The sequence below is a fragment of the Battus philenor genome, unplaced genomic scaffold (assembly GCF_028537555.1).
Source record: "Battus philenor isolate CCGP_79_NKW_IND1 unplaced genomic scaffold, ilBatPhil1.0.hap1 SCAF_6, whole genome shotgun sequence".
NCBI classification, from domain to species: domain Eukaryota; kingdom Metazoa; phylum Arthropoda; class Insecta; order Lepidoptera; family Papilionidae; genus Battus; species Battus philenor.
In genome coordinates this window covers 5220553-5232484 of record NW_027181726.1, presented here as the reverse complement: position 1 = coordinate 5232484, position 11932 = coordinate 5220553, and the positions used below count along the sequence as shown (strand labels likewise).

Here is an 11932-nt window from a genome sequence, read left to right as displayed (position 1 = left end):
AATTTACAAATTTCTTAAAATATTAGTGATAAATATAAATTGCTCACTTGCGCTTCCAGCAATTACAGAAATACTTTTATTTAAATTGTAAAGAAGTTTTGCCTCTTCAGGGATATAATTATTTCTTATTATAACAAAACTACCACGTCTGTTCATTCGGAAATTATTCGGAATAGGCACGTTAGAAACAGAAAGGAGACGGTAACTGGGAATGGTAACATTTTCCGTACCTATTTTCTATGTAAACGTATGTTTATAACAGTCTTTATTGTTTGAGGGAAATATGTGTTTCAAAACTATTTAATTATGTATGTGTATTTACAATTATTGCAGATATAGTATATTTACATTTCCTACAAATTTTGTGTAGAGTGCGATGTTAGTCGATGGTAGAATGTCTTAAAAGTCTAAATACGTCTATATAGATTTTAAATATATACACGTAATAAATATCCTTGGTGAAAATATAATGGCAAGTCGTTAGTTACAGAACAAACACGTTCGTATAAATAAAAATAGATAAAAAGGCACCCGTAGGCGAAGAAAACGTTGTACGTTAATGAGCCTCAAACTACATACACAATATTTTAGGCGACATCACGATCGCCAAATATGGCATATTATAAAAAAAAACTGCAATTCACTCAAAAAAGTTACACCATCATTTAAATAAATTCACAAACTGTCATGAACTCCTGTTGAAACATTCGAATAAAAAAACACAAGTGGTAGAGTCGAGCACTTCGAATCTACCTGACACATCACACAAAACAAACATAAAATTACACTTAGTTAACACAAGAATAATTCAACCGCTGAACCAATTCTTTGATGTACGAATGTTGAAAATTTTTGCTAGGAACCGATTTAATTGATTGGAGGAAGATGGTCTCCGCAAGTGGGGAAGTTGGGCGGTACAGGAGGCAGATCAGCTTGTGTGCCGACTTGAAGTACAACGTTCATTCCTATAACAATGTGGAACAGGAAGTGGCAGTGGAGTAGCCAGAAACCAGGATTAGTAGCCCTAAATCGGACAATGACGTATCCATTGTTGGGAACAGCGATGGTGTCTTTCGCTGGCGGCAAATCTCCTTGCTTTAGGTGACGTTCAAGTAATCCTCGTCTGTCAAGGTCGAGAGCGTGCTTCAAGTTAATTTTCTTCACGTTCTGGTCAGGTGACCTTCCGATACCAATTACATTATATGCATAACCGTGCAAGTGGAACGGATGGGAAAGGTTGACAATTTGAACTGTGAAAATAAAATTTTGCATTATTATCTAATTCTGAATCAAAAGAAGTAGCGAAAGATGTAAAGCAGCTTGTATACACTACTAAGCGATGTACCTTCGTCTACGAGAACAATTTCCACGACGGCGTTAAGCGGTATGTCAACTTTGTGAGTGCACATGCAATTTTGTCCGCAGTCAGCGGGCCGGTTGTCACCGTTGCAGAACTGTTCGGGATTTATATCGTCATATTGACTGATAAGAGGTGCTGGTGGAGACATGTATGATATTTCGTCAATTAAACTGATAACGTGATCTCCTTGCGGTGCGACTGTAAATATTAGTGATACAAATAAGATTTTAAATTGTATAAGTGTTCAAAAAAAATTAACCTTTTTATCTAACAAATAATCTTACCTAAGAAGCGATTGTAAGTGTTCGGCTGGAATAACATCTCTGGTCTATAAACGAAGAATCGGAAAGGTAAGAAAATTTTAACGTCGGGCCTTTCCTGGAGGATCGCCGGGTCGATGTGCCTGGCGTTCTTCAGTTGACTGACACAAATAGCGTCGGTTCGTGGTATATTACATCTTGCATCCAATGGATTCATAACCTGGATAGTTAGTGAGGAGAAAGAACGTGCAATTACTAATTTTACGTGCGTTACTAAACTACTATAATAACTAAGTATGTATATACTACAATTAAGTACTTCAGTTAATTTGAGGGAAAGGAAGGAAAAATGAACTTTGTGCACCAAATTGTATTTATTGTGTGCAGTTCCGTTTTATTTCTTTCTACTTGGTAATTTTTAATTAAGTTCAAAATTGTTAACTTTTATAAACATTGATAAAAATATTTATCGGTGTCTTAATAAAACAGAACATGCATGTAGTGCATTATTTTGGGGAGAGGTGCCAAATAACCGTTAATTTCGGTTGTCTACGGAATACGTTTCCCTTTCTACTTTGCTCTTGATATTTACAGTTCATTGTAACTGTGTACATAGTTTGTACAAGCAATGTGTTATATTTGATTTTGAATATATTTGAATAGTCGAGAGCCCTTTCTAAACGACGTAAGGATGTACATTTGAGCAATCGTCTATAAGATTATAGATTTAAATTAATCGAGGCTGTCGTTTTTGCTCCGAGAAGTCGGTATGCAATATCCGGTTATTTGCTGACACGGGAAGTCCCGGTCTTGAGAAGTGCATTAAATAAGTTAAGAAATAATCTGTAATGTCTTGTGTTAACCTTAAATGTCAACAACTACTACTTAATTTATTAATTTTAATTTATATACAATGTTTTATCATTATGTAAACACGTTTGTACACAATTTAGGTGATATGTTGTACTTACCACTCCTTGAGGGATTCCTACATCGTAGGTTGGTGCAGTAGTCGATGGTTGGTATGGACCACGAGCATAACGAAGTATTCCTAACTGTTGTGCCCGCTTTATACCGCATTCTCCAAGACCACGCACTTGGATCCAATATGCACCAGGGATATTGTCGGCGACGATGATGAAGTCGTATCGCTCACCTGTTGCATTTTATGTCATGTTTTATAAATTATTATTTAAAGATTGCTATCATTAGTAATGTGTTGAAAATATTAGAAAATTTAATTCTGTTCGTAAAAAAATCAATCAATAAAGAAATTAGCTTTCTTTTCAATTAGCACCTATATTTATAACTAATAACTACATATAGATTATATAACACGATGTAATTTGTATCTACCTACAATCCAATAATTACGATTATATAGTTGATTGTATTCTTGTTAAGTGAAAACAAAATAATGACTTAGTTATATGAAATTTTAATTAACTTAGGTAAGAACAATTTATTCCAGTAGCATTATCAAGCACTATGCTATCAGATAATTGTGGGTGTTGCTAAGTAATTTACGCACCAGAGAATGAAATAATGGTGTTGACTTGCACAGGTTGCACCGGCTCTCCGTCTGTGGCAATCACGGTTAAGTTGTGGCCTTCGATAGTAAGTTGTGCTGGACAAACGGAAGCGAACGCATTGATCATCCTAAATCTGTATCTGCGGCCAGGCGTTATAGTGAAAACTTCTAATGGCGTATTTGTCATGAAACCGGTGTTAGGATCTCTGAATTGCCCCTTTCCGTTAATCAAAACTGACTCGGGATCTTGTCCGGTGTTAACAGCGAGACGGCCAGGATATCTTTCAGCGGCATCTTCATGAAGCCAATCGCTGAGTAACATGACGTGAGTAGTTAAGTCGTAATCGTAAAGGTGACTGTTGGGGTCCTTGGATGGAGGTTGACGTACAACAATGCTTCCATACAATCCATCTAATTTCTGAAGACCGGTGTGTGCATGCCAAAAGTGTGTACCGGCATTTCCTTGCCACTGATATCTGTAAAATCGTAGAGTGATTAAACGATTTTCTATCTTTGAAACTTTGAAACTTTTTCTTATTGCAAAGTTTAGCGTACCTGAATGTGTTGCCTTGTTGAATAGGGCACTGTGTAACAAAAGGAACACCATCGTAATACTGCGATCCTCTTTGCCAGATACCGTGCCAGTGAATAGTTACTTCCATACCTTCCATGTGATTTTCCACATCGATAACTACTTTATCGTTTTCACAAACTTGGATAGAAGGCCCGGGCAACATTCTGTTGGCGGTGAGAATACCACGTTCTACTCCATCAGCTAACACGCATTGACAGTGGGACCATACAACATTGGTTGCGTTGGGTGTGCATACTTGGCAAGCTCTGAAATTATTAATATAATGGGTAAAAAAAGAAAAAAAAAACATTAATAACATTATAATTTTAAAGTAAGTATTTAGATTTGAAGAATCCTTCATTAATCTTAAGTGACGTGTATGACCTATATTCAAGTGAAATTTTTAAACACTTGCTAGTCTTAGTTTATACAATGATATTTTTATAGTAAATGAAAAAAAATAATGGTAAAAAAATCTTGTTGTAATGGTTTCATAGCTTATTATCTTGTTGTATCTTTTTATCGCAGTAAACGAGACAATGAGAAATTAAACGACTGGAATTAAAAAGAGACGCGACTATAGGATTAAAAAACTAGTAAAATATTTCTTTTAATTATTTGACTTTGGCGAGTATTAAGTCTATAATCACAAGACTTCAAGCGTCTTCCTCGCTGGATGCAGACTGATTCCACCCGGTCATATTGGAAATTTGTGCCCAAAGCCTATAGATCTAAACCCTGGACTTATCCAGCAGTTATTATCCTATAATTGGTGTGATGATGATTTTAACACACAAGATAAATAATAATAAAATATCAACTTACGCTCCCAAAACTGTGTACATCTCAAGAGTGAAGTGATAATAACAGATCCTTGGCGGTTCTCCCTCTCTGCAAGCACGGGCGCATTCATCAGGGGCCGATAAAGCGGGATTCCTTCTCAGCTCAGCAGTCGCACTGCTAGTGAAATCTAAATGTTTCAATGTCAGTTTTCCATTAGCACCCTTGGAAAGTGGTGGCAGTGGGTTGCTTCGGAAACTACCACTGAGCGGACCGCTGCCGCTTGTTTGGGCAAAAGGATTGGCTGAAGCACCACTGAAAGAAAATCCATCATTGATCGACGGGTGCGTCTGAACGAGTCCGTGGGTTGAAGAGAATGCGTTGTTGCTGCTATCGTGGAAGGGTGTCGCAGTGCCTTGCCACCATGATCCTGCTGTCGATTGGTCATCGGCCATGTTTCCCGCTTCTGAAAAGAATAAATAAAAATTATTGTAAAAAAGTTTCTTTTAACGTTAGTAACGTTCCGATTATGTCTGGGCTATGATAAGATAAATAGAATTTTCTAAAATAATTTTAGTAGAGCAGGTTTTGACTTAATCAAAATGGAAGCGAGTGAACATTGTATTATTTAAATATCTTAAAAGTTTATGTATTATTGACACAGTTCTTTTGCAGATAAAAATAATATTGACCCTTTTAATTAAGCCCGTGAATGGTCAATTTTGACTTTTATATTCTTTTGGTAGCCTTTCATTATTTTTGTTAATGATATCAAGGTTGACTGGTGAAAAATTCTCTCTTAGAGTGAACTGCAAACTATAAAATAAAATGAAAATATAGATATATTGCATTGACAGTTCTGTAAGATAAATAGAGCGGACAGAATTAACACTAGATCAAGTGCGTAATACATTTAATTTGCTGTAAAATTGAGTTTACCAAGTTGTTATTTTGTAACAACGTTGACTAAAGGCTTGCGTTGCGTTTGTCCTTAAATTAGAAGGACTTTTACTTCCTAGTTTGTCGATTGTTTTTGTGTTAAATCATTCGTCGGAGTTAAATCGGTATTAGCGTTTAGTTGAACATTTTCAAATGATACAATCTGTTGTATGAATTGCAACATTGTCGCTTGCTTAATGTCCGATCTTAATGGCTTCAACAGTAGTTCGAAATAAGTTTTTGTTTTAAGATAGATTTGATGTATTAAGGATTTACGACCAATGTACTAATTGACGACGATATACGAGTAATGTAATCCATTTTTAACTATTAAAAATCAAAAATCTTTAATATATATAACATATTACGCGGTATTTGATCTGGCTCGCCGAAAAAATATTTAGACGGTGATATTTTTAAACGAAATAGGTTTGGGTTTACTTAGATTCCACGTGTCTTTATATGTAATAAGAAATTTAAATTGATTATGTATCTTAATTTTTTGTAAATATGTCATATTTTTGAAAGAATAAGTCCCACTAAAATAAATTTTTATACAACGTTTCATTTATTATTGTCTTTATTTATTGGTCGACAAATGAATAAGGTTACCGTTTTTTTATAACATTTTTTTTTAGAATTTATAATGAATTTGTGGTCAATTTGATCTTCACTTCAATCATGCAGCAATGCTCATCAGAAATGGTTCACATTCCGAGGTTTTGTTTAATCAATGCATAATATCGACTTTCGCTGCAAATCGGTAAGATTGTTGCATGAGCGATTACGTGTAGGCGTGAATAATTGCGGTTCCAATAGAGATTCATCGCAGTTAAAAATATAAATTACTTCAATCAAGGCGGCACGGGCTTAACTGTTATATAGCGAGTACGGAAGATATGTTCGCGGTGTAATCGGCCTTGTAAGATTATTATCAGACATGAATAATTGTCTAAAGTACGATACGTAAGAAGATAGCGACTTATATATATAACCACACCCCGATACTACTACATGTGTAATTTTTATACCAAAGTAATTATAATTTGATAATTTTATTTGTAAAAATAATTACATCGCAATTAATGATCAAGTGGATTCGTTATTTTAAACTAACTTTTTTCCAACAATATTTCGCAGTCACCAGAAGTATTTTTATATTGACATTGCCTAATTTTATTAAAAATGTTTTTGTTAAATATGCGGCAACGGATTGCAAATGGTCTTAAAGTCATTTTTTTTGTCTTTAAGAATCTTCCAGAATAATTTCTTAGAACTAGAGAATTAAATTAAAAAAAACTATAGTTATACCAAAACCATTGTACCGCGCCATGGGAAAGCGCGGTGAGGTGGGGAAAAAGGAGCATAAGCGTCGCCGCCACGAACGTTGACGACGGTAACTGAATATCCGATACTCTCCTTCGTCTCGCGTCCCGCGCGCATAGTGTAGCGGATAGCACGAATAGCGGTGTCGGTAGCGGTACTACACCGGTGAAGAAGTGAGATGATGAATTGAAAAAGATTCTTGTCTCAGATCTCAACGAATTTGTTGATAGTATAGTTTGATAAGAAATTGGATCTCAATTTGAATTGTTTCTGTCGAATTACCTCTTTTGACATTATCCTCTTATAATATGACCGATCACATAAATCAATAACACGAGAAATTAATAGAATTGTATATCTATAAATATATAAGAAATTTCCATCTATGTACAGAAATTACGATATTTCCGCACCCATTAGGCTTATAGACTTAAAATTTCGTTAGAATGGACCTTTTTTTCTAGTAGAGGTCAGCTAAAAATAAATTTTACGAAATTCCACACGCAAGGGGGGTTGGGCGTTTATTAAAATAACTGAGTGTTTTCTAGTATAGCTTTTGTAGGTACACTTGGCCAGAACTGTTTTTGGTATGTTAAAAATTACGAACAATGGTATTTAAATGAAATTACAACAAAAAACCAGTGCGGTCGTGAAGCGAGCGGGGGACATCTCCTTATATTATACAAATGTTAATGTATCTTGATTTTAGAATACAGTAACGCCTCCGCGATTCTAATATGCTACTTGCAACATTTAAGCATTAACCTTTTTATTTGTTAGATACAATCATGAATCATACATACTATAAAGAAATACGTTTGACATCTTCAAATGGAAGATGGCTGGTTAGTATGTCAACATACACTAGCGCAAATAATAAATTATTCGTCTATATTAAAATGTGTTAAAACAAAATTGTCATGGTTCTATGTGAATAATGTATTATAATATATATTAATGTCCACTCCATATATTATTTTTGATTTGCGTTTCCACGATAAGTCATTTGTGATTTATTAATGTCGACTTAAGTATACATTTATTACGATTAGGGCTGGCATTGAATTATGAATATTAGCATTTCTATTTCTCTACGAGATCTAAGCATTAAATCTTTATCAAGCAATAGCATTAGTTTAGCTCTCAATATGGACTTAACACGAATCGCTAGGAGGGACGCTCGCAAGCTGTCTTTATCGTACCGCAGTAATTTATAGTGGGGAAATTTGATGTTTATAAATGGAAATCAACGTAAAAAGTTTTTTTTTGTTGTATGATATTAACAAAGCGTTCAAATATTGTAAAGCATTAAAAAGAATCTATAATTTGAATTTCGAATATAAATTTCGAAAGTTAATGTGAAGAGACTGTCATCAAATTTCATTCATCCTTAGATGTTAAAAGTTTAAAATTCTGCCGATAGTATAGTTACACCCTTTCTTATAGTATTATTTCTATATATCTAGCTTCAGTTTTTTGGTTTCACATACTCGGTAATTTCGTGGCGTCCTCTTAGACGGCGTTGTATTAAAAAGACCATCAGTAAACACAGTTTTCTTTATATGCTCCTCACTAAGTCATTTAAAATTATTCTTTATACGGAACAATCACCTTGGATTTATTGCACGCAAGTATTGCTGAAATTCAATTACAAAAAATTATAGCGAAAAATACGTTTGCGTAAAGTGAGTATGCGACCTCGAATATTCCAGTCACTATTCTTGCCAACGTTACATATGTTCGGTATTTTTTTTATTTTATGACCCTTTCCTTTTCCGTTATTCCAAGTGATTAACTTCCTAATTTGTATTAATTCAGCTTCCACAAATAATAAAATCTAACTTGTTCGAATTATGAATATTATTAAATACTACTTGACGCCCGAGTTCATGCGTCGCATACACAATAAAGTTCTACAATATATCTTAGACCTTCATTTTCGTACTTTTTAATGAAAATTAATTTTTTATTAAACACATCATTTTTTTTCAATCAAAATGCGTGGGATTTGATTCGTTATATTATAATTTTATAATTGACGATTTAAAACAGCCTGGGTTCAAAAGTGCCCATTTTAAAAATATATATTTTGAATTTTAATTTACGCTGTAAAAAAATGATTGTAAGTAATTTATTTATAATGTTTCCGATTTGATTCTGTAGCAGGCCTGTCTACAGAAGTAAAATATGCATTAGCCATTAAAAATTAAAAGAAAAACACTTAAAATTTTTGCGTAATTTTTTTGATTGCATAATGAGTCATTGCCGGCATCGATTTGAAATGATTGTGTCAGTTACATAACATATTCTCTGATTTAACATACTGTTAGCCTTAAGGCATATTTGTTTAATGTATTTGGACATCGGTCGTTTAATGAATGAATGATTTCACATTTTAATTAATTTCCTTCACCGCTTAAAAATTGAATAACGTAGCTATGATGAATAATTCATTGCAACACGCAATATATCATGCACGTAATCATTTGAACGAATGACATATTCAAATTATATATATATGTATGATAAATTAGGCTAGTAAAAAATAATAAAATTGATTGAATATTTCGTATATTCGTATTATAATACTGTAGACGATTAAATAGGCATTCATTTTTACCATAAAATGAACTCAAAATTGTTATAAATTTTTTGCACTTTATATGAATGGTGTTTAATAATATCAAATTGAATTTTTATACTTACTTATGTACGTTATTAGACAAATGATAAAAGACTCTAGTTTAGATGAAAAAATGACTCAATTAAAATGCAATACATTCAGTTTTTAGTCATAGAAGTTCTAAACGGGGTTTGGTCTGTTAAGAGCTCAAAACAAATTTAGACATTTCTTTTTGTGATTACTTTTACAATATTCTTAGACTAGTAAAGAAAGTAATTCCTAAGTTTCATCATCCTTTAAAACATCCTATACGTAACAAAAGAATTTTTTAATTTTTTATAAGAAATTTTTAATTTACTGGTATTATTTAAAGTCATTGGTCCTGTACAGCAATATCTCACAGTTTTGCTATACGAAGGGTAAATACATTATGTTATTCCGATGTGTGGTCGAACTGCCTTCTGAATTACAATTGGGTACTTACTTCGGCCGTAGACACTTGACTTGAATTTCATTGAAACCGTAAAATAAATGTTTTAAATATTTACATGCCTGAATACATGTGGGAAAAAAAAACCTGTCAAATTATTTCGTTGGTAAAATACAAAAATTATTCTAATGTTTTTAAATTGGAAAAAGAAACGAAACCAGTGTTATTTTTAAAAGAAAATATTTCGCAATTAAACACAAATAGCAGTTTTTAAAAATATATAATATTAATGTCATTTGTACTACTCGATAGTTAGTTACAAGTTAATATTTCAGAGCAATGAATTTATTTAATGTTGACGTTTTAATGCGTCTCGAAATCGTGCTTTGAATTAGAAGTGGGTGTTTTTATAACTAACGGTATATTTTAGATATAACTTTGTTATATAATAAAAAGTTTCATCGTATTAACGTCACTAATACTTTTTAAAGCATTAAGAATTTAAAGTAGATAAATAAAGGGTAGGTCTTGAGAAAGTTCGCCTTTGTTTTCTAAATAACTTTTTGCAATTAAAGCTTTAAGACTATTAGTAAAATTCCATGACTTAGCTCCAGGAGTCAAAAAGTTTTTTGACACACATCTATTACCAGCTGAAGGTCTCACGAGAAATATTCACAACAAAAGTCATATCGAAAAGAGACGCAATTGAACAGTCACCACGAAGTCAACTTTTATAATTTTATAATAGGAATATTTCAAGGGTAAAGTCTTCTGTAACTCTCTAAAAACACGTATTAAATGGAAGCAAAACATTCGAGAAGAAATGGCAACGATTGCAATAGCTCTCTAATCTTTTCAGATTGTTTGGTAGAATCTTCGCGAAGATTTGGAGGATATCTTAACCCTATAATTTAAAAACAATTAATTATATCTATTTATTTTTTTCATAAAAATATATATTTGTCAACAAACAGCATGTATTTTTATATTATTTCCTAATGTGAACTTAGTTATGGAAATAAAATGGACTCGTAAGATGTCCAAGTATCTTTATCTTGATAACATTGAGTAGCCATTACGATAGAGACGGGTCAAAAGTCGTATCAATTAGCTTTGAGTATCTTAAATAATCTCAGTTAGACACGAGCTGAGGTACATACGGCGTAGGTAATTGTTGTCGACTACGTGTGCCGACGATTGTAAGCAATAGATCATACTTGAAGCAATCATTACCGCCGATTGTGTTCACACAAGTGAGTACTTAAATTGCTATGTTCGATTCGGCTTACGCAGTCAAATACATTCGACGCTAAATTATAGGAATATCAATTAATTTAAGTTTTAGTTGTATGATCTCTTGCTATGTAATATTTAGGTTATGATTTATCGATTGCTTTATGCAAATATTTTACATGAAAAGCATTCTAGATACCTTGTTTATTTATAATTTTATATTCTTTTAGACGGATAATTGATTTTATGTGATGGAAGGCACCGGAATCTAGAAGTTGATTAATGTGCGCAGATGATAATAGAGATACGGGATTTTTAATGAAAAGGAATGAGGAGATCCGTAGACGAACTGCTGACCTCCTACTACTACTTCAACCTTATCCTACTACTACAACCTAAAGGATATATTAGCTAGTTGAAGTGGCAGAAGATAGGCCACGTAGTGATTCTGGAATAGGGGTAGGGGTTCTGGAATGGAGACCACGGGCCAGCGAGTCCAGCGTAGCACGTCTACCCATAAGGCAGGCAGCAGGCTTCTTCCATCTGATACTATTGTTTATCTGTATATGGAGGCCTATATCCGGCAGTGCACATCCTATGGTTTAAGTGATGATGATGAACTTAACATAATTAGCTGCTAATTTATCTATCAAAGTCCCCAACTTAGATAAATTAGCAGCTAATTATATGGCTAATTATACGGCTATCTTTTATATGGAATATAACAAATAGAATGCATTGATTCTATTACAAGAAATAGTGCACTTTTACCGTACCGTGTGTCTCAGTGTCCGTAGCTGGGTAAATAATATTCAAACACCCGCAAACCGACATCGCCAACCACAAAAGTGATCTTGAGCACACGTCCGCTATGCA

At 33.4% G+C, this 11932-nt stretch overlaps 1 protein-coding gene across 1 annotated transcript in view; it reads right to left on the bottom strand.

Annotated features, from left to right (window-relative positions):
• Positions 1-11932, bottom strand: part of stw (straw) — a 46025-nt gene continuing 34093 nt past the window's right edge. Inside the window, exons 2-8 of the mRNA XM_068773847.1 lie at positions 4551-4971; positions 3707-3991; positions 3152-3627; positions 2592-2776; positions 1645-1840; positions 1346-1558; positions 1-1250 (exon numbers count right to left, since the gene is read on the bottom strand). Of these exons, the coding sequence (XP_068629948.1) occupies positions 868-1250; positions 1346-1558; positions 1645-1840; positions 2592-2776; positions 3152-3627; positions 3707-3991; positions 4551-4971 (2159 nt within the window). The 3' untranslated portion in view covers positions 1-867. The remainder of the gene's footprint in view (positions 1251-1345; positions 1559-1644; positions 1841-2591; positions 2777-3151; positions 3628-3706; positions 3992-4550; positions 4972-11932) is intronic.